This window comes from Bidens hawaiensis, unplaced genomic scaffold (assembly GCF_021521415.1).
Source record: "Bidens hawaiensis isolate Kalapana, Puna unplaced genomic scaffold, B.hawaiensis_p1.1 tig00029326_1, whole genome shotgun sequence".
Taxonomy (NCBI): Eukaryota; Viridiplantae; Streptophyta; class Magnoliopsida; order Asterales; family Asteraceae; genus Bidens; species Bidens hawaiensis.
Genome location: NW_027494849.1, coordinates 236,113 through 257,773, shown reverse-complemented (window position 1 = coordinate 257,773; position 21,661 = coordinate 236,113). Strand labels below are relative to the sequence as shown.

The window sequence follows — 21,661 nt, the reverse complement described above, 5'->3', positions numbered from 1 at the left end:
ACAAAATATCTTTTTAAGACAGAAGCATTGACGTCTAGGTGTGAAGTTATTTCAAAAATAGTTGAGCCATGTAAGCTGACGAGAGTAATTGCATATGTTTTATTTTTGTCAATTCAACTTGTCCAGTGAGTTTAGCCATACTCAAATTAAGCAACTGGTAACTATTATAAAACTTGATAACTTAAAACTGGTCATCAATGCCCGCAACAATTATTTGTTGCCACCACCTAATCGTTATTGTGTTGCCGCCAAAATACAAATACAATGATAACACTGTATTGCATGCAAGACCCTAGTTTGGAAAACATAAAACATAACCACCCATAAACATAAAGCTTCACTACAAAGTGGAAAACAATAATAGAATGCGTCATATTAATAAGATAAATCAAACATAAGTTTTTTGACGAGTAACAATATAACTTCCTAGTACAAAACAAAATCGTTGTTCCAATCCAATCTTTTAGCTCAAAATGAGAGCCTAACGGTTTTGCGAGTAATCAAAACTCAAAGGCTGCGGTTGACAGAATGGTGCCTGCTACAACAGTTCAAAATCAAGTCAGCCAAACATGCATCCAAACACCTGCTTCAATGATAAGTAGATAAAGAACAAAGTCACAATTAATATTATACCTGAAAAACCGCATGTCTAAACTGATCATATGTGTGTGCATACATCATGGAATGAGTTGGCCATTGCATATAAACAGCATCTCTTGATACGGGATTCATTCCAACAACAGGGTATGGATTTATACCCGATCGACTATAGCCAACAGGTGTTTGACTTTGAACATTTGTGTGTTGGCCCAGGTGCGGTATTGGTATTACAGGATCATATTGGACACATGGCGGTTGGAATTTTGGTAAAGTCATTGGCAACAAATTAAGCCCTTGATTCACTGGCAAGTTCCTCATATACCTACGTTGTTAATTTAACATTATTAATGATATAATACAAATTAGAAGCCAAAACTTAAATGTCAAAAAGTATACCTATCATAGCTCCGATCATAATCCGGGTCAGTTAAATCCTTCTCCCGGTCCCTTAATATTGCAACACGAGAACTATTCCCATCAACAAACGAGTTTTTAGCCCCGTCACTTTCATCACCACTCTCTGAATTAGCCCTTGACGAACCCGAGCCATCTGACTGAGGACTAAAAATACGAGCCCGGGCCCGATCATAATCCTCCTTTCTTTCTTCAACCGTCTTAACCGAACCCGACTTCTTACCAACGTTTGCTCCATCAGCTGACAATTTAGGCCTAGGTTTTAACACAATCTTGGTCTGCGCATGTTTATTGGTTTCTGAAACCTTAGTCGGCACATCCGATAAACAGAACACGGGTTGTTTCGTTTCGGTTGACCGTTTAACCAAAAGTCGAGCCCCTTGACCGTCTGTAAAGTTGTCAGGAACCATGGTTTGAAGACCGTAGTGTTGTGCAACACGGTGAGCCGCGAGTCGGAGATAAGATGTAGGGAAATGTTGAAACTCAAATTGTTGTTTTTCAGTATTTTGAATGAATTTTTGGATATCAAGCTCCATTCGAAGAACTAAAATAAACAGAAAAAACAAATTTAGCGGTATAAGAAACTGATTTTCTAAAAAAAAACCTCTAGTATGTAAAGATCTGATGAATAATCTAGTGTTAATAATCTAATGTAGTAATGCAGAGATGAGCATCTTTTCAGTAACTTTCAGTCCCAGTACTTTTCGGTATTTTTAATGATTATGGTACAAACCGATACGCAACCAACATATACAGATTACACTTTCACTCGTATTCAGTATGAAACAGTAAACCTAACACCTATACAATCAAAATTACCGAAAAATCAAAATAATGTCAGGTCAAGCACCGAGCCAAAAACTGAGTAACCGAAAACCGATTGGTTAACAAAACAGACTAACCAATGACTTCCGTTTCGGTTTTGGCTAATAACCAAACTAAACCGTGCACACCCCTAACCAATACCAATCAAACAGCACTAGGATGTTCCGGTACGTTTCGGTTTTTACTTAATAATAATAATTATGTATCAATCTCATCCCTCATCTAACAGCAGACAATCTTATAATGCTAAGTGGCTAACCCTAATTAACAATGGCAATTGGTGAAATAAAACAATCAATGAAGTATCAAATTGAGCAGATCTAATGTAATAAAACAGTAAGCCTAAGTATGAAACAAACAAACAAACAAACAATCAAAACGAAGAAGAAATCAATAGATCAACATAGATTAGGGCAAAATTGAGAAACGAAATTAGGTCAATCAAAGTAACTATCAGCAATTAAAAGTATAAAGGCATAAATTAGGTGGAAGAAAGTAACTGGTGAGACGATGACGTGGATTCTGCAAGGCTTCGACCAGAAACGGATCGACCGGAAAGAAAGTGGGTACTGAATTCTGATGCTCCATGGTTTAATGGATAGAATCTTCTAACCTAATATTGAAACAATTGAGATGAGAATAATAATAATAATAATAATCTATCTTCTTCTCTCTCTCTCTCCTCCTCCTGTACAGAGAGAAGGAGAAGGTTTAAGAAGAAGATACTTTTATTTTAGAGAGAATACATACAATACAGAGATCTAATCCTGATTAGGGTTGGTTGGTTGGATGGATAGATTCAATGTGAATTAGCCTGCCTGCCTGCCTGCCTGCCAGCCCACTTGGCTTTTCCCTTTGGAGGTAGGTGACAATTTTCTAACATTTGCTTGGTTAAACAAAGGATAGATTTACAACTTTTTTTTTTTTTTATTGTTTATGCCACAATTTATTATTATTATTATTATTATTATTATGCCACAACCTTTATTTAATATCCTTATTTATATTGGTTTTGATATTTCATGGGCGACTCAAGAATGAAAATCATCAAGTTGGAACCTATTTAAGTCAGGTTTTTAACATAAGACTATAAAATTACAAGTCTGAAGTATTAACAATCATGCTATCGAAACAGAATTTCAATCGTCATTTAAAGTTAACCTAATTAAAATATTGATAATCACCATGTCTAAAACATCAAATCTTTTTACATAAAACCAATTTTGGCTCACCATACCAAAACTAGCTTGATATGGGTCGTTTTTTTTTTTAAATTAGGTTGATATGGTGAATGTTTCTCATAAATGAGTCTCAGAAGAGTTTGATTGAGACAACCATTTATAAAGAAACTGGTTCATAATGGATTGACATTTTGTTTTGCATATTAGAATAAGTTGGTGTTATCTTGCAAATGTTTTGAAATAAGTTAGAATGGAACACACAATCTAGCACCATAAAACACGTATTGCGGCATTAGGCGCGCAATACAAGCCTGCCCACCCACTTAACTCGTTCCGGTCCTACATCATTCTGACCCAACCACACCCACTTAACACGTTTAATAAATGCGTTAAATTGGTTGTGTTTAAATAACACAATTGTAAATGCTCGTAGATTATATAATGTTTCAACACAAATAATAGCATCAGTCCCCAACAAGGCAACAACATCAAAGATGTAGTTGACTCGTTGAGTTTGAACACGAAAAGCAGCTGCCTGCTGCAAACAACCAACAATCCTCATCACATTCACCTCCATGGACGCTGACATCATATCATGCTTCACAATTTTTACTTATTCACACCATACGTAACCCACCCTTCACGAAATCTCCGCCTTTATTCTCTCTCTCTCTCATCTCTCCAACCCCCTTTCTCTCTCATCTTCTTCTTCCAGAACCCATCAATTCAATCCCTAAAATCAAGAAATTAAAATCGGAATCATTTTCCTTGCTGGAAAATGGGTTTTGATTAACTCCGAAAAGGGTTCTCAAAAAACCAATCTTTTTGTTAAATGATCGAAAGATGTTGTTGTTATTATTATTATTAGGTTTATGAATTGATCGTCAAATGTCGGAATTGGTGGCCCGAACTGGTCGTCATCAGCAGCGTTATGAGTCCGGTTGCCGTCTTATCGCCGGGTATTCGATTCACCTGTTTCAGTTTGATCTTTAATTTGTTTATCAAACATTGAAACCTTAATTTTTTTCCCCAAATTCAATTTTTTGATAATTATTTGTGTTAAAAATCTTGATGATTTTTTATTTCCCCAAATTTGTAATCTTGAAAGTTGAAACACTGATTTCTGTTTCCAATTTTTGGGTGTGGTTTGGTATAAATGGGTTCGGGTCGAGCCTGCCAACCCGTTAGCTAAATGGTTCGGGTTTTGGTCAACCTGTGAATATGCCGGTCGTGTTTGGGTTCACGTGTCTCACGTTTTTTGTGTTACTGGTTCGTGCCAAGGTTTGGGTTCGGGTCACTTTCGGGTCAAGCGGGCGAACCCGTTTAGCTAAACGGGTTGGATTTTGGCCAACCTGCGAATATGCAGGGTGTGTTCGGGTTCACGTGTCTTTCATGAGCCTTGTGTTCGGATTTGTGTTAAATTTCAGGTCGAGCGTGTGAACGCATTTAGCTATACGGGTCGGGTTTGGGCCAACCTGCAAATATACAGGGGTTGTTCGGTTTCGCGTGTCTTTCACAATTTTCGTGTTCGGGTTCGTGCCAGTTTTGAGTCGAGAGCGTGAGAACGATTAGCTAAAGGGGGCGGGTTTACACCAGCGTGTCAATATGCATGGGGTGTTCGGGTTCATGTGTCTTTCACGATTTTTCGGGTTTGGGTTCGTGTCGGATACTCAGGTTGGACTCGCCAACACTCAAACATGAACCTTTCAACAGCCTAGATTTTAGTGATCTTTGCTCATTCAGTTCTCCGAGTTTTGAATTTTGAAAATAGGGTTTAATTCGCAGGTGCATTCCGTACAGGTTCCGGTGTTCAGAAGACAGTAATGGTAACAAATCTGAAAAGATTGTTGAGGTGCTAATGATCAACTCTACAAGTGGACCTGGTCTTTTGTTCCCAAAGGTATGTTTTTAATGTATATATTATTATTAATCCCAAACATAAGCTTAGGGTTTTATATTTCATTGGTCGGGATTGCGAACAAATAGGTTTTAAGGTGCGAAGTGAAGAGAAGAAAACGTGCAGTGCCAAAGTACAAGTAGATACAATTTTGCCACTGCATGGACTTTTACTTCACTTCACACGGTCTACACGTTAATTTACATTTATATTTGATCCAAACACCATTTTTCATTATGTAGTTATTAGTGATTTACATGTTTATTTTTTAAATTTTATTTATTAGGGTGGATGGGAAAATGATGAAACCGTTGAGGAGGCAGCCGCACGTGAAGCATTGGAAGAGGCTGGAGTTCGAGGAGATATAATGGTGAGTAAAATTGTTTATGCTTTTTTAAATTAATATTGTCGTAAAATAAACGTATAAAGAAATAGCTAAAATGAAAACTAATTTTAATGCATAAAACCTCCTTAAATTATTATGTTCAATTAATTAGATTATTCTTGAACTACTAAGTCTTTAAATCATTTTTACACATTAATTGTTTGTATAAAAAGTAAGCCTTTGAAAGTATTTTTGGTCTACCTGACCCGACCCATAACAAATTTACTTGCTTCGACTCAAACCTGTTTTATATTGTTATTCATTGCCTCTTTACTACCTGTTTATTTAGGCCTTTAACTAAACTGAACAAAGACGAATCGATCAAACACAAACAATTAAAACAACAAAGTTTTTTTTATTTGTGTTTGTTCATTAAGAAAATGAGTGTGTTTGTGTTCGTTTATGTTCATTCATTAATAGTATAAACGAACGAACATAACTGAACATAGATAAACAAACAAATATACGTTAGCTAAAACCAATTGAAAGTAAATGTGAACAACGATGTGTTGGGCCTTAAAAATTATTAAAACTAAACTAAATTGTAACGTGCTTTAAATCAATATATTGACGAACGTTAATGAACGAACTTAAACTAGTGAATGAAACGGAACGAACGTAGTTGAATGTTCATGAACTTCAATTAATGAACGAGACTTGCGTTCATGTTAGTCCGTTTAACCAAATGAACTAAAGAATATGTTCATGCTTGTTCGCTTATTAAACAAATAAACTTACTATTGAACGGTTCACCGCATGTTCGGTTCGTTTATGGCTCTGCAGTTATATAAATGTGATTTACATGATCTAATGACTAATATCATATAATTTTGATTCTAGCATTTTCTAGGGCACTACGAGTCTAGCCCTGGAGGCAGATGTCGCGCTGCAATGTTTGCGTTGCTTGTGAAAGAAGAATTGAGCTCGTGGCCCGAACAAAGCCGCCGGGTCAGAAGTTGGGTCACGGTTCCCGAAGCGATTCAGTGTTGCAGGCACTTGTGGATGCGGGAGGCATTAGAAAACGGGTTCATGAAATGGCGTGATGGTGGTATGGTTCCAACTAGGGGCTGCAAATAACCGATTTTTACGTTTTTCTAGTTTTAGATGTCAAGAAGGTTAATTGCAGGATGTACTGATTTTAACTGTTTGGGTGAATATTATGAGTTTAAGACTAGTGACAGTTGAAAATTGAAACTACCTTGTTCTTTTTTACTTATTTTTTATTTTTGGACAACTTATGTAGGGATAACATTTGAGAACACTAAATTACTGCGAGAACAAAAAGAACGAGTTTAAATTGTTTAATTCAACGGCTACTGGTATTTTTATGTTTTGTACTTCTTACGTACATATGTGTATGTTATATACATAAAAACTATCAAACTTTAGTTCTTTTAGTCTTGTATCATTTACCTATACATAAGTTATATACATATAGTTTATATTTAGTTTTGATTCCAAGATAGATAAGTGGAAATTAATAAGTAGTGCATATATACTATTATTCTCTTTCATTTTCATTCGGGAGTCCGAAGATCAAGATCTCTTTTTTATGTCGAAATGTGAAATTGAAACTTTTTCTTCGCTCTGAAGCAGCTCAAGGGAGAGTATGAGAGGAAAATCGTGGGGTCTGTTAGAATCTTATGAATCACGGCCCAAAGAGTCCCCAGTCAGCCAGTATTTCTTGAACGGACCAAGCCAACTATTTCCAATTCTATTTATTTATTCCTATTATAGATCCGGCTAAAATAGAATTTTAACGATTTTGTTCTTTCACTATCAGTTGACAAGGTCGAAAAGTAAGAAAGTCCCCATATTTTGTTTCAAATTAAGATTGAAAAAATGTATGGTTTATTTTATTTTGTCTGTTCTCGCAATCAAAGGTGTTTAGCGTAATAAAAGGTGTTCTCCGTAGATCTCTCCCCAACTTATGTAACGGTCAACTATTTAAATTTTTAGGGAGTCTAAAGAAAACACCACTTTGTTATACTCTAGCACAACATTTTAAAGAAATATGCACTTCGGCGTGAAGCAAAACACTCAAAACATAGGAAACGAAACTCGAAACAAAGCATAGGAAACATGATATTTCCACATAAGAAAAACAATGGTCTTTACACAACAACTGTAATGCCCGTAAATTTAAGTTTTATAAAATATGATATATTAATGTTTATATGATAATAAATATTGAAAATAGATTTGGCTAAAAGGGAATTATATACAAAACTAGATAAACTAAAAGAAATCTATTCAATGATTTGAATCCTTGTAAAACAAGCCTACGTAAAATTATTTTCCCTTCCATCATGTGTTGATATTTTGACCAAGAACCTCATTTATCTCTTATCTGCTACAAACTAAATATCCGAAGTATGAGCATCACGACGGGAACCCTATCACTCGACTTATATAACCCTTAAGCCACGTAAATCAATTCTAAACCCATCACGAATTTCATACTCCATGACGACCCGCCGTGACCCACCATAATCACCGCAATTTGTTATCACCGGAGACAACCACCGCTGCCGCTTCTGTCTTTGTTTTAAGGACCCAACGCCACCTTTTGACATCGCCGCCCCGTTAATAAACTGCCGCTATTCTTCTTCGGCTCCGTTGCACCGCCAGCCTCCGTTCGCGACTGAGTTTAACCCCACCATCGTCCCACAACGTGTCGGAAGCTACCGCCACCGCTATTGATTGCTGTCGGAGATGACTATCATCAGCCCGCACGCGTTCTTGAGTTACGCCGCTGCCGTCTCAGTCCTCTTATTCGCTTCGCTAAACCATTGAGGTGAGTTTTAATAATTTGTTTTGTGTGTTTATGTTATATACGTACACCACCTTGTTTGGTTCCGGCCGGCAACTAATACTCACTAATATGAAGCTTTGTTTTACAAAGGAGAAGTAAGGTCACGCTCTACACGTCTGGTAATCCGCCGCTGCACCACCTTGTGACGCCGCCACCCTCCTCGCTGCTTGTTGTCGCGATCGTAGTTAACCACCACCGATGCACTTCTCCGCCTTGGCCATCGTTCTGAACTAGCCGCCATCCCTCATTCGTGCGCCATCGCTCGTCTCATACTCTGATTGTTGGTTCGACTATTAAGGTACCAAATAGAAACCTCCGTCTGATCATTTAAACTTAAAAGATATAAATTTTGGTATCGTTTTAATTTGTTTCGACGACCGCGGTTTCGTTTAGTTTTGGTTCAACGAAAAACATGTGTGTGTTGGATGGGTGCGGTGTGTGATGCATGCGTCTGTCGTGTTTGTGTATGGTGTGTGTGTGGTGATAAGTGTACGTAGGTTAGCATGTGTAAAGCCATGTGTATACTGTGTGCATGGTTTTGTTCAAAAGGTGTGAAACAAACTTATTAAATTCTTAAAATCATAATCATAGTACTTGATAAAATAAACTATTTTATCACTATTTAATTTGATCACATGGGTAAAATCCTAAAACACACAAGTAAACACACACCTGGACACAATCAATGCACACAATCACCATCATGGCAAAGTAAATATTTAAACGCTTCCGTCGCCGGAGCAGAAGGTACCAACGAATAAAATAACTAAATTAAGTTTTGTAAATTTAATTCAAACTATAAATAACATGTAGGTGTTAGTACAACTTAACGTGGCTCGACTTTGCGTGCTTAATTATTGACTACTGAGGTACGGAATCTGTTATCGTTTACTCTTAGTATTATATATACATTCCGTTACTTCGTAGTACGGAATCTGTTATCGTTTACTCTTAGTATTATATATACATTCCGTTACTTCGTAGTACGGAATATGTTATCGTTTACTCTTAGTATTATATATACATTCCGTTACTTCGTAGTACGGATTCTGTTTCTTGTTACTTCGTAGTACGGTTTCTGTTTTTGTTACTCTTAGTATTAATTATATTCTGTTACTTGGTAGTACGGTTTCTGGTTTCTGTCACTCATAGTATAAATTATATTCCGTTACTTCGTTACGGTTTCTGTTTTCGTTTACTTATAGTATTGACTCTATTCCGTTACTTTGTAGTACGGATTTTTGTTACGCGAAAGTTATATTTTAAGTTCAGTTATATTATATAATATATTTTTGTAGCATGCAATAGATTATTTATTTTGTACTCTTTATTGCATGTTCTGGTTTGAATATGTTTAGTTATATGGTGTTATCTTTAGTACTTTGTTACCCGAGCAAATTCTGACTTGTCGTTGGGGCGTCAACGACATGGCACTTATCGTGACAGTGCGTAATCAAAGTTCACGGCGTCTCTGAAAGTACTCATGTAGTACCTTGGCCACTTAGAGGCGTATAGGTCGATCTTAGCTCCGACTCCTGACTCCTGACTCCTGACTTCTGTTTGAGATGGAACAATGTGTGCACGCCACCCACACCGTCTCCTTGGTGCATGGACTAGCTAGCTGTGTACCCCTCTGTTTAGGCTCTGGGTGCTTCCGTATTACACGACCTATTTATTTTAACATCATCGTCGTGTATTTTAGTAATTATATTTTGTTTCGCTATATTTCTGGTCCGTTTTTGATATATGTATCTGCATTTGATTAAATTTGAGTATATTCAGATTACGTCCCGATCGTGTATCGGATTATGTTTCGCATCTAATTATAGTTCGGTCTAAAACGTGGTTTTATATCCGCAATAGTTTCAGTTTTATTTCAGTATGTGTTTTGTCTTATGTATGCCTTTACCTGTACTATTGTTCTCTCCGTTACTGGGCAATTTTTGGCTCAGCCGTATTTTCTTGTTTTGTTTTTCTTATTTTGTTTTCAGGTAATTCGGGACTCTGGGAAATTAGTGATGAGAGAGAATAATGAAGTTCAAGCTTTTAGGAGTTAATTCATTTTGGTTTAATAATATGACATAGGTTGCATTGATTTTTGTTGTATTTTGGATTGTGGCATTGATTTGATATCGGTAATAGTGACACGTCATCCTGTTCCGGGTTGTGGTGTTACAACAACAAACAACCAACTGAAGTATACCTAATAATACATGAATTCACAATATTAAATATTATAATCACAATACAATCCATCCACTTTATTTTCTTGCTACTCCTATTTGATAATACTACTAAATGAGAATATTGCTGTCACCTATTTTTAACAGCCACACTGCATTACAAACCCTACTGTACATGATGATATTGCATTTATCTTTACTTGCACATGTTACCTCTACTCTTGTGGGCGAGCAAACCAAAGAGTACTTAGGGCCCGAAGCCGAGAAAAATAGTCATTAATTGCAAGTAGGGCCCGCGCTGATTGTCGGGTTGTAAGTATTGTGTGCATTTGTTGTAATGTTTTTTCCCTCAAGTGATCCGCCTGGGATTTGCAAAAAAAAAAATTGAATTAATTATTCAAGTTTTCCATTTTTAAGAAATTTAAAATACAAGAAAATGGTTGAAACTTGTAATGCAATGTTTTATTCATCTTAGAAAAGAGACAGAAGTACAATTTTTGTCCTTTAAACATATGCAATTTATAGATCAGATCCTTTAAAAAGTTTATTTGCAAGCCACCTTACATGACATGTTTGTTTGATTTTTGTCCTTTTGACTAACTGGCATCCAAAAACCCCGTTAAGTCTTAGCATGTGAGGGCATTTAAGTCTTTTTACGCATACTATTTAGGTATTTATATTTAAAAACAAATTAAATATATTATTAGAAACAGAAATTAAATAAAAATATGTTAAAAAAAAACCCGGTAAGTCTTGGCATGTTTGGATTTAACTTAGTTTTTGGATGACAGTTAGTATAAAGGACTAAAAGTGAACGTATTTTGTCATATAAAGGACACCGCCCGCAGATAAACTTTTTAAAGGACATGATCCATAAATCACTTATATTTAAAGGACAAAATTTGTAATTTTGTCTTTCTCATATTCCAAAAATCTATTTATGGACATGATCCATAAATCACGTATATTTAAAGGACAAAATTTGTAATTCTGTCTTTCTCATATTCCAAAAAGCTATTTATTTATAGAACCTACACATGCGTAAATCATGTTTAGGTATATTTCCTACACATAATCTATACATGTGTAGATAAACATTTAAAAAACGAAAAAAATAAACATATCAACCAATCAGTTATGGTTTTTTGTGTACATAAATTTTTAACAATGTTATTACACAAACTCTTATAAGTACTTGGTTTTAACGCTGTTTTCGTTTATTCAGTGTATATAACGCTGTTTTCGTTTATTCAGTAAAACAAACTCTTATTAGTTCCTGGTTTCAATTACGAAATTTAAAAGAGAATTAACCTGGCGAAGAAAATTTTCAAGCGAGCCCAACTTGCCCATAGCCATAGCCATTTGACCCATGTAGTTAGCCATACCCGACGAGCCCGGTGGGACCACGGGTGCATCTCGGGCTAATGTTTCTGCCAAAGACTGCTGCAATGCATCCATTCCTTGTGATAAAGCTTCTTCCGCTTGCAATGACGTTTGTTGTAAATGATCAATGCTTGCTAATTGTTGTTCAGTCAACGGTTCCAAGTGAGTCACGAGAAGCTGCCAAATTGATAATTGTTGTTCAGTCAACGGTTCCAATTGATTGATTGATAATGTCACGCTTTATAAAAGAAAATGCAGTTATAAATGTGTAGAAAATTATAAAAATAGTAATTAGCCTTTGAAGGTTGATAAATATTTTTTACAAATGACTAACATGCTTTTTAGTAAATAGGAAGAAATATAATTCATAACTCATAAGTGCATAAAAGTAATAGAAAGTTCATGCTTTTATTAATATGTAGAATTAATAATAGACATCTGAAAAAGTCCATAGTTAGACGGGTTTGAATTATGAAAATCCTGTATAATTAAAAGTGTAAAGATTTGAGAAAAAAAAGGTACTATTTATCATATAATTTTATTAATTTCTCTATTGTTTAACGGTGGCAATTTCAACCTTTTAAAAAAATCATCTAGAGTGAAGATCGGCTTACTAAAAGCTCAAACGAGCCCGAGCCAGGGCTTCACTTATCAAGCTGGAGCTGGCTTGCAAGCCTAAACAAGCCTACTATTTGTATAAACTTATTTGATATACTAAATATATTATTTTTGTGATAAAAACTATAATTAAAAGTTAAAACACATATTTAAAACAATTATAAATGTATTTAAAATAAATTAATTGGTAAATAATAAACAAGCAAATTCCTAGCAAGCTCGAGACCAGATGAGCTTGGGATATGCTTGGCTCATTTACCCTCCTAGTTTTAACTAAAATCTGACCAATTTCTCTACAGTTAAAAGAGTGACGATTTATAACCAACTTTTCACCAACATATTTTTTCACATTTTTCATATGTGAAATATTATTTCATTTGTTGTAGCAAAACTTGCCTTGAGTAATTCAGATGAACGAAAACCGCCAATCCAAAGAAAACACCGTTCTGCAGGTGACGTCCACATGCCATAAATAATATGGAACACATCGGCTTTTGCTGCAATTTTTTTCAGTCTAAAAATATCATTAAAATGTGAGGTGGCGTTTTCCACTAAAGAGCGAAGTTCAGTGTCACTTTTATGTGAAGTGACTGCCGCCCTGAGCTCACTTGTATGTTTGCTTTGTTCTTCTAACCACCGCGAATATTCTGCTACAAATGCCAATGAGCCTGTAAATTGGTTAATAATAGTTAGTGATCATGTAATGGTCATTCAACTAAAAAAGAAAAGAAGATACAATATAAGATAATACACAGAAAGAGTGTTTATGTGATATTTAATTAGGGCTGTTCATAGAGCTCACGGCTCGCTCGAAATAGGCTCGTTCAGTAACAAGCTAACTTGGCTTTTTGGCTCGTTTAAATTGACCACAGATGTTTGTGTGTGTGTGTGTGTTCATAGCTTAGATCCGTATGACATTTTTACGTAAAAAATAATATAAAACCATATTAAAAATTCTCTTAATATTTTAAATTTGACTTTGGATCTTTAGAAGTACTGCCTAAACTTCAATATAATATAAACAATAACTCAAATTTTGATATTCGTAAGTTACAAATTCTGTAGTTTATAAACTTTGAGTTATATGCATGTTACATATATTACTTTTAGTTTTTACATATATAAAAAAGAACATTTTTTTAACTATGCGAGTCGGTCAATGAGCTTCGAGTTGACACTAACTTTGACAACCCGAGCCCGAACCCAAAATTTCAGCTCATTAAGATAAGCAAGCCGAGCCCGAGCGCACCCTGGTCTGGCCTGGCTCGGCTTGTTTACAAGCCTATATTGAATAATCAGATAAGTAGCTATAATAGAAGGTGTAGTGCCAATAGTGTTTGGATACATATATGTTTTGAGTATTACGAATTTGGGTTAGTTAAAGAATTATTGAATTAAAAGATGAAATTTCACAAAAATGACCTTTTTAGAAAAAAATTAAGGGTTTTCACTTTTGTCAAGGTTTAACCACGACATCGTTATAAGATGGATTTTGTTTTGTTTCGACCGCTATAAGGTATTTTAAGGATGAGCCAAACAAGATAAAAATATTTAAATCAACACCACATAATGAATCAACCGCTAAAAAAAGTCTAATTTGATATATTGTGATTCTTGCATACATGTTATATAAGTGACCGTAACTATATGATTTGATATGATATTCATTTCAAATAAATGTGTTTCTATGTAATTTACTTGTATGATAGTGAACACTCAAAGCATATTTGATAGGTTAAACTAAAAAAAAGTAACTAAAAGAAAGACAACTATAACCCGCTATACATACCATTCCTGCTATTTGGTTGAGACTGATCACCCGTGTTTGAAATTACAACACCCTATAAAAATAAAAATAAAAATAAATTAAATTTGTAAAATAAATCTTAAATCACACCAAGAGTGCAAACGAGCCAAACCAACCGCGAGCTACTCGAGATTGGATCGATAATCGAAACAATCCGAGCCTTGTCAAGCTTGAGCCTTGTATACGAGCAATTTTTAATATTTAACATAACTCTTTTTGGACTCCTATGTATTGATTGATATCCAGCCGAGCTTGAGCCCAAAAACATAGCCTAGAGTCAAGCTCGAGCTTCAGAAAAGTCTAATGAGGCGAGATTGGGTAGTGTAGGCTCTGGCTCGGCTCGTTTGCACCCCTAAATCACACACACATACCTGCTTTCGCGCTCGTTGAACCTCCTGCTCGAGTTGAGTTAGCTTCAGTCGACTATTCTCCAGTTGTTGCACGTATGCCTACAATAAAATGAAAAAGAACATATTTAACTTTACTTTAAACTATTCTTTTCTTATTAAATTTCAAAACTAGAGCAAGTTAGATAACATGTCAAAATAGATAATATTTGATATGGTCAAAACAGGCCGGGCTGCAATATTTTAGTAAAAAATGGTAATTTTGGTAACAGGTCAGAACGGTTTGTGTCAAAATGTGTAATTTTTGAGTTCTAAGTAAATGTGTGGAATATAATAAAAAAAGTACAACTTTATTTCTTAAATAAAAGCATGTAAGAGGTTTAATGCATTTTGATTTTTGAATACATTTTTTGGTTGACTTTTTACCCGTTTGACCCGTTTAACTGGTTTCTAGTTAAACTAATTGTTTTCAACATGTACGCATTTGATCCATTTTAGATAAAAGTATAACCTGAATCAACCGTTTACTCATTAATATATTATTTTACCTTTTTCCTCAACCGACTCTTTCTAGCTGCCTCGCGGTTCTGAGCCAGTCGCCTTTGTGTCTAAATTTTGAAACAAAAAAAAAACAGAAACTAAAGGTTAATATCACTCAGTTAAGAATGGCATACTTGTGTGGCTAACACTTTAATTACCTTTTGTTCGGGAAATTTTTCTTTTTGTTTGTCGTTAGAACCAGAAGCCATATAAGGGTTAGATGGATCAATATCAAACTGCATATAAAATAATAAAACATATCAAGATTTATAGTGTGCGTGTGTGTAGGTAAACAATGAATTTAAAAAAATAATAATAATAAAAAAATGAATAAATTAAATTAACGGTTTTTTATGTACTGGCATATGCATTTACGTGTAAAAACTACAGAAAAATTAAAAATATGAACCATTAATAAAAAATTTAAGACGACTTATGTTTGCTTTTTTTTTAATCCAGCAATAATTTAGCATTTTGTAATCTCTCCCTATGATATATACAGATATATACATATATATAATATAAAATTAAATATAAAATTAATGTTTACATTTTGAATCTTGTCATCAGGGTCCATCTCGGTGGAAGTATCAGAGTTTGAAACTTGATTCGGTTGAGATATATTTTGTCCTTGTAACATCTTAATCATGAAAAACACAGCTAGTATAAGTCAGCACAATATAATAAATAATAATAATAAATAATCGAGCCAACATATTTACACATCAAATCACCTTTTCATATGCACTAAATTGCAGATCAGGGTGCATGGTTTGACTGGTCAAAGAAGCGGAGTTGTTGTACCCTGAACAAGAACACACATTTAATCATGATAAGCATCGGTTGACAAAACGGACAGGTTACTTGGGTTAAGGGTCAAAACAGGTTCGGGTCAAAACGGGTTTAAAATTAAAAACTGTAACAGTATTAGAATACCTCCGCCACGAAATCCAATAGATTGTTCATGGGGTCCAAAATTAGAAACTCGGGAGGATTGACCGGTGTTCCCCTCTGTACCACTAATTAGAAAAAGTAATTAGAATCAAAAGTTAAGGGCACATAGGTAATTTTACATTTATCATAAATGGCATTTCTCTAGCAACTTATTTCAGGGTGAAATAAGTTGATTTATTAAGAAGTTTGAATGGCTTATTTCTAACTGATATATTTTGTGTGTTCAAAATGACAAGTTTACACTTAAAATTAGGGGTGCAAATGAGCCGAGCTGCTCGCGAGCTACTCGAGATCGGCTCGTTAAAAAGCTCGTTCGAGCCGAGCTTTATCGAGCTCGAGCCCGAGCTCAAGCCTAAAAATAAGCTCGTTTAATAAACGAGTCCGAGCCCGAGCTTTACTTATCAAGCTCGAGCCGGCTCGCGAGCCTAAACGAGCCTGTCATTTATATAATTTTTTTAAAATATATATTTAATAATTATTAATAATAAATATAATGTTATGAAAAATAAATAAAAATAACTAAATAATATATATTCGTTTATACATAAAAAATTATAATAGAAAAAATATATAAAATATTTATAATTATATAAAAAAAATAATTGATAAATAGTAAACGAGCCGAGCCCGAGCCGAGCTCGAGCTTCAAAATCCATTTACGAGCCGAGCTCGAGCTTTGAAAATAGAGCTCGAAACGAGCCGAGCTCGAGCTCGAGCTCTGTGTAAGTTAAACGAGCCGAGCTCGAGCCTAGTCGAGCTCGGGCTCGGCTCGGCTCGTTTGCACCCCTACTTAAAATAAGCCGGCTGTGGTAAGTCGATAAGCCGTTTACATAATCAAAAAAATCATTAACATATTATTTTACAGAACACCCCCTAATTCATACAATCCAAGAACACAAATAAAACATGGTATCTAAGAGAGAACAAATGCATCAATTTCATATTTCATCAATAAAGATTCAAGCAAAGGCTAAAAAACATTCAAACTAGTAAAAATTATACTATTTAAAAATTTGAAGCTTTTTTCACTTTCAACATACGGGTTTGATTTGGAAGACTATTTTAAGAAAACCCACAAAAATCTACAATTTTTATTACTGAAATATGGATAAGAAATTACTTCGGATTGGAGATAAAGCTAGGCATCGCGTCACCAACTCTTGTATAAACCTTTTCACCAACCTTGAAGCTTTTGCTACCCATAAATCACCATCTTCAATCACCAATTCACAAAACCCATAAATTAGAACACAAAAAAAATAAATAAATAAAAAAACAGATTAAAAATGACATATTTATGCACTCTAAGAACACCGCCCAATTGAATTTGCTTCAATATCAATCAAGAATATAATATGCTTCAAGAACATAAAAACAGATTAAAAATGAAATCTTTATGCAATCAAGAACACCATCAACGGAAAAATACCAAATTTTGAGGGATAAAACCCTGACCCCTAAATTAATTTTACCTCAAGGTCAATCAAGAACTTAATAAACTTCAAGAACAAAAAAAAACAGATAAAAAATGAAATCTTTATGCAATCAAGAACACCATCAACGAAAAAATTCCGAATTTTGATAGATAAAACCCTAACTACCAAATTAATTTCACCTCAAGTACACAAAAACCGATTAAAAATAAAATCTTTATGCAATCAAGAACACCACCAACAAAAAATACCCAAATTTGATCCATAAACCCAAACCCCCAAATTAATTTTACTTCAACATCAACCAAGAACATAATATGCTTCAACAACACAAAAAAACAAAATAAAAATGAAATCTTAATGCAATCAAGACCTAATTTTTGAACAATAAAACAATTATCCCCAAATTGAATTTACTTCAATACATCAATCAAGAACATAATATGCTTCAACAACACACAAAAAAAAAAACTAAAAATGAAATCTTTATGCAATCAAGACCTAATTTTGATCAATTAAACCATAATCCCCAAATTGAATTTACTTCAACATCAACCAAGTACATAATATGCTTCAACAACACAAAAAAAAAACAAAGTAAAAATGAAATCTTTATGCAGTCAAGACCTAATTTTGATCAATAAACAATTATCCCCAAATTGAATTTACTTCAATACATCAATCAATAACATAACATACTTCAAGAACCCAAAAACATATTAAAAACCAAATCTTTTTGCAATCAAAAACACCACCCACAAAATTTAACCTAATTTGATCAATAAAACAAGTATCCCCAAATTGAATTTACTTCAATACATCAATCAATAACATAACATACTTCAAGAACTCAAAAACATATTAAAAATCAAATCTTTATGCAATCAAAAACACCACCCACAAAAATTAACCTAATTTGATCAATAAAACATTAACCCCAAATTGAATTTACTTCAATACATCAATCAATAACATAAAATACTTCAAGAACACAAAAAACATATCAAAAATCAAATCTTTATGCAATCAAAAACACCACCCACAAAAATTAACCTAATTTTATCAATAAAACAATTATCCCCAAATTGAATTTACTTCAATACATCAATCAATAACATAACATGCTTCAAGAACACAAAAACATATTAAAAATCAAATCTTTATGCAATCAAAAACACCACCCACAAAAATTAACCTAATTTTATCAATAAAACAATTATCCCCAAATTGAATTTACTTCAATACATCAATTAATAACATAACATGCTTCAGGAACACAAAAAACATATTAAAAATCAAATCTTTATGCAATCAAAAACACCACACATAAAAGTTAACCTAATTTTATCAATAAAACAATTATCCCCAAATTGAATTTACTTCAATACATCAATCAATAACATAACATGCTTCAAGAACACAAAAACATATTAAAAATCAAATCTTTATGCAATCAAAAACACCACCCACAAAAATTAACCCAATTTGATCAATAAAACCTTAACCCCAAGTTGAATTCAGTTCAAAATCAATCAAGAACATAATATCTGTCGAAAACATTACCTTAATATCCAGCAGTTCAGAGGGTAGACATGATTAGAAGCTTTGAAGAAGAAAAAATGGATCTTGCTGACTTTAAGGGGTAACTTGTGCTAAAATTGAGCAGTCCCACTGAGTTTCAGAATCTTGTTTTTTCAATAATATTATTATTAAATAATTAATTAATTAATTTGTTTTTTTATTTTTTTCTGTCAGCAGTCGTCACACCTAGAGGTGTTCAAAAAAACCGGTTATAGAACCGGTTTGGTCGGTTTAACCGAAAACCGGTTAATAGAAAAACCGGTTATTAAAAAACCGGTTAGACCGGTTATTGAACCGCCGGTTAGTACTTCGGTTACTCATTAGTGGACAAAAACCGGTTATTGAACCGGTTAAATTTAAAAACCGGTTAACCTAAAAACCGGTTAACCGGTTAACGGTCAAAAACCGGTTAACCGGTTTTTAGGTTAACCGGTTTTTGACCGTTATAAAACGGCCATATGACCGTTTGGGTCCTTTTTTGCCCGTTTTTTCTTGATTTCTAGCCGTTTTTTTTTACATTTTACCCCCACAAACAACTATATATAGTTTAGGTTGGGTAGGTTAGCTCACACTCGATTATACAACTCTACTAGCTCTAAACGTTTATTTCATACGCGATTATTTTGTTATCTCACACTCAATTATACCACATTACCACTCCATACGCTCTTATTTCGTAGTCGTTTATTTCATACTTGTACTCGTTTATTTCATACTCGATTATACGCTCTTATTTCCGATCCTCGCCGCCATGGCCAAAGATTTACTAACGGTCCAAGCTTCCACGGTAGCTTCGGAGTCTGCTTTTTCTGTTTCTGGCAGGGTTATATCGATTAGGAGGACTCGACTCACTGCACCAGCTATAGAGATGTCGATTTGCTACAAGGATTACTTGGACTCTTTAGATAGGGCACAACATCAACGCTCACTCGAGGGGGAAATGGAGTATGAAGCGGGCTTGTATGAAGACGAGGTCAATGAAGGACACACTCAACCAATGACCGATGAAGAAGCCGCGTACGACGATTACCTAAGAAATAGCTCGGGATCGGGTAGCGAAGAAAATTAGTTAAAGAAACAGCAAACATGGAGGCAAATCATGAGTAAGAAACATCAAGTTGTTCATGTAATCGTGTCTAAGCATTCTTTTTCCTAATATGTGCTCTTATTTACTTGTTGATTTGGATTTTTCTAATTTAGTTAAAGAAACAGCAAACATGGAGGCAAATCATGAACAAACTGCGATTGGGAACAACAGGAGCATCTGCTAGTTCACGATTTAATGTTTGTATTTTTGAGTTAAATCATGAACAACAGTTCTTGGCAGAGATTTCTTCAGTGTTAATGATTTAATGTTTGTATTTTTGAGTTACGAATATGCGATAACGATTTAATGTTTGTATTTTTAATGTAAAAAACTATAAATGAAAGTTATGTGTTTTTAATCTTTGGTTTGTTGAAAACACATTCACCAACACACACTCATACTCATCTTCCAAGCAAAGAACCCTAACAACGAAAGCAAAGAATGGCTTCGGTCAGTCCGTTTTACCTTGTAGTTACCGGTTTGCCTTGTAGTTACCGGTTTGTTTATACTGTGAAAAAATAATGGTCTTCATTAAGTACAAAATATAAAAAACAAATATTCGTATATGAAACCGCGAAATTTAAAAAAAAAAAAAAACCGGTTAATAAAAAAAACCGGTTTATTAACCGGTTCTAACCGGTTTCTAAACCGGTCCTAACCGGTTAGACCGGTTAGGGTTTTGACAGAAAAAACCGGTTATTAACCGAACCGGTTTTTTTCCGGGCAAAAAAAAAACCGGTCCGGTTAATAACCGAACCGGTTTTTTTAAAAAAAAACGGTTTGTGCACCTCTAGTCACACCCACCAATACTTGTTTTGGTATAATATTCATCGGTACACAATTAAGACACGTAACTCAATTTTCAAAAATGGGAAATTAAAGAAGAAAATAATTATTAGTTTTATAGTTGTGATGTTAGAATGAGAAAAACTTATAAAATAATAATTATTTTGTTACATGCGTTCCGCGTGTACGTAGGCAGCTTATTCACGCAAAAATCTTCGTTTTAAAACGCTATGTTAATTTCAAAGTTTACTCTAATGCGGTAATTTCTGGTTTCGTATTAAAAATATTGTTTGTGTTGTTTAAAAAATATTTAAATTTGTTTTGTTTTGTCTGTCTAGATAGAAGCTTTTAGAAGGTCGTGTGTCCATCAATTTGCTTCACCCAAGCATGTTTAAGTGTTAAGTTCCTGTTTTATTTATTGCGCAACACGTTGATGATATTTGAGACGTGACATTTCCCATGCTCTATATTTCTCATGTGTGGATATAATAAATATATGTGGGGTTGACTTAACATGTTACAAATATGTTTGTGACATATTATAAATATAATATACCTACAGTAATACATGAAATCATATGTGGTGAAGTGTATCTTAGTGACCGTCATTAAATCATTAAAGGAAAATACTTGTTTTTCACGTTAAATAATAACATAAGTAATAAACAGAAAATAAATATGTTCCTTTTATTATATAGAAAAATATGTTACACCACATGGCATGTGGACGTGAAAACACACTTATTAAGGTCATTGATTTTCCTTACGGCGAAGAAAATCGCATCATAAGAAAACTCTTAAATAACACTTAAGATTTTTCCCAAC

At 34.2% G+C, this 21,661-nt stretch overlaps 3 protein-coding genes across 5 annotated transcripts; 1 reads left to right on the top strand and 2 right to left on the bottom strand.

The window, feature by feature from the left end:
- Nucleotides 1-325: 325 nt before the first annotated feature.
- On the bottom strand, nt 326-2,557 carry LOC143578713 (uncharacterized). 2 transcript variants are annotated; one of them, XM_077062197.1, is made up of 4 exons: nt 2,340-2,557; nt 997-1,558; nt 634-922; nt 326-535 (listed from the first exon to the last, which is right to left on the bottom strand). In XM_077062197.1, the coding sequence occupies exons 1-4, from the start codon at nt 2,425-2,427 to the stop codon at nt 482-484; spliced, it is 993 nt and encodes a 330-aa protein (XP_076918312.1). In that variant the 5' UTR covers nt 2,428-2,557; the 3' UTR covers nt 326-481. The 2 variants fall into 2 exon arrangements, with proteins under 2 accessions (XP_076918312.1, XP_076918310.1); XM_077062195.1 differs by having other exon boundaries at nt 327-538; nt 2,340-2,556.
- A 995-nt stretch (nt 2,558-3,552) lies between these two features.
- Nucleotides 3,553-6,669, top strand: LOC143578712 (nudix hydrolase 16, mitochondrial-like). 2 transcript variants are annotated; one of them, XM_077062194.1, is made up of 4 exons: nt 3,553-3,979; nt 4,821-4,920; nt 5,204-5,287; nt 6,143-6,669. In XM_077062194.1, the coding sequence occupies exons 1-4, from the start codon at nt 3,909-3,911 to the stop codon at nt 6,377-6,379; spliced, it is 492 nt and encodes a 163-aa protein (XP_076918309.1). In that variant the 5' UTR covers nt 3,553-3,908; the 3' UTR covers nt 6,380-6,669. The 2 variants fall into 2 exon arrangements, with proteins under 2 accessions (XP_076918309.1, XP_076918308.1); XM_077062193.1 differs by having other exon boundaries at nt 4,806-4,920; nt 6,143-6,665.
- Nucleotides 6,670-10,300: 3,631 nt separating this feature from the next.
- LOC143578709 (transcription factor HBP-1b(c38)-like) lies at nt 10,301-19,055 on the bottom strand. The gene is made up of 12 exons (XM_077062192.1): nt 18,946-19,055; nt 17,070-17,162; nt 15,932-16,014; nt 15,730-15,800; nt 15,546-15,635; nt 15,154-15,231; nt 15,004-15,063; nt 14,480-14,557; nt 14,091-14,142; nt 12,698-12,969; nt 11,612-11,860; nt 10,301-10,662 (listed from the first exon to the last, which is right to left on the bottom strand). The coding sequence occupies exons 2-12, from the start codon at nt 17,150-17,152 to the stop codon at nt 10,516-10,518; spliced, it is 1,263 nt and encodes a 420-aa protein (XP_076918307.1). The 5' UTR covers nt 17,153-17,162; nt 18,946-19,055; the 3' UTR covers nt 10,301-10,515.
- Nucleotides 19,056-21,661: the final 2,606 nt, after the last annotated feature.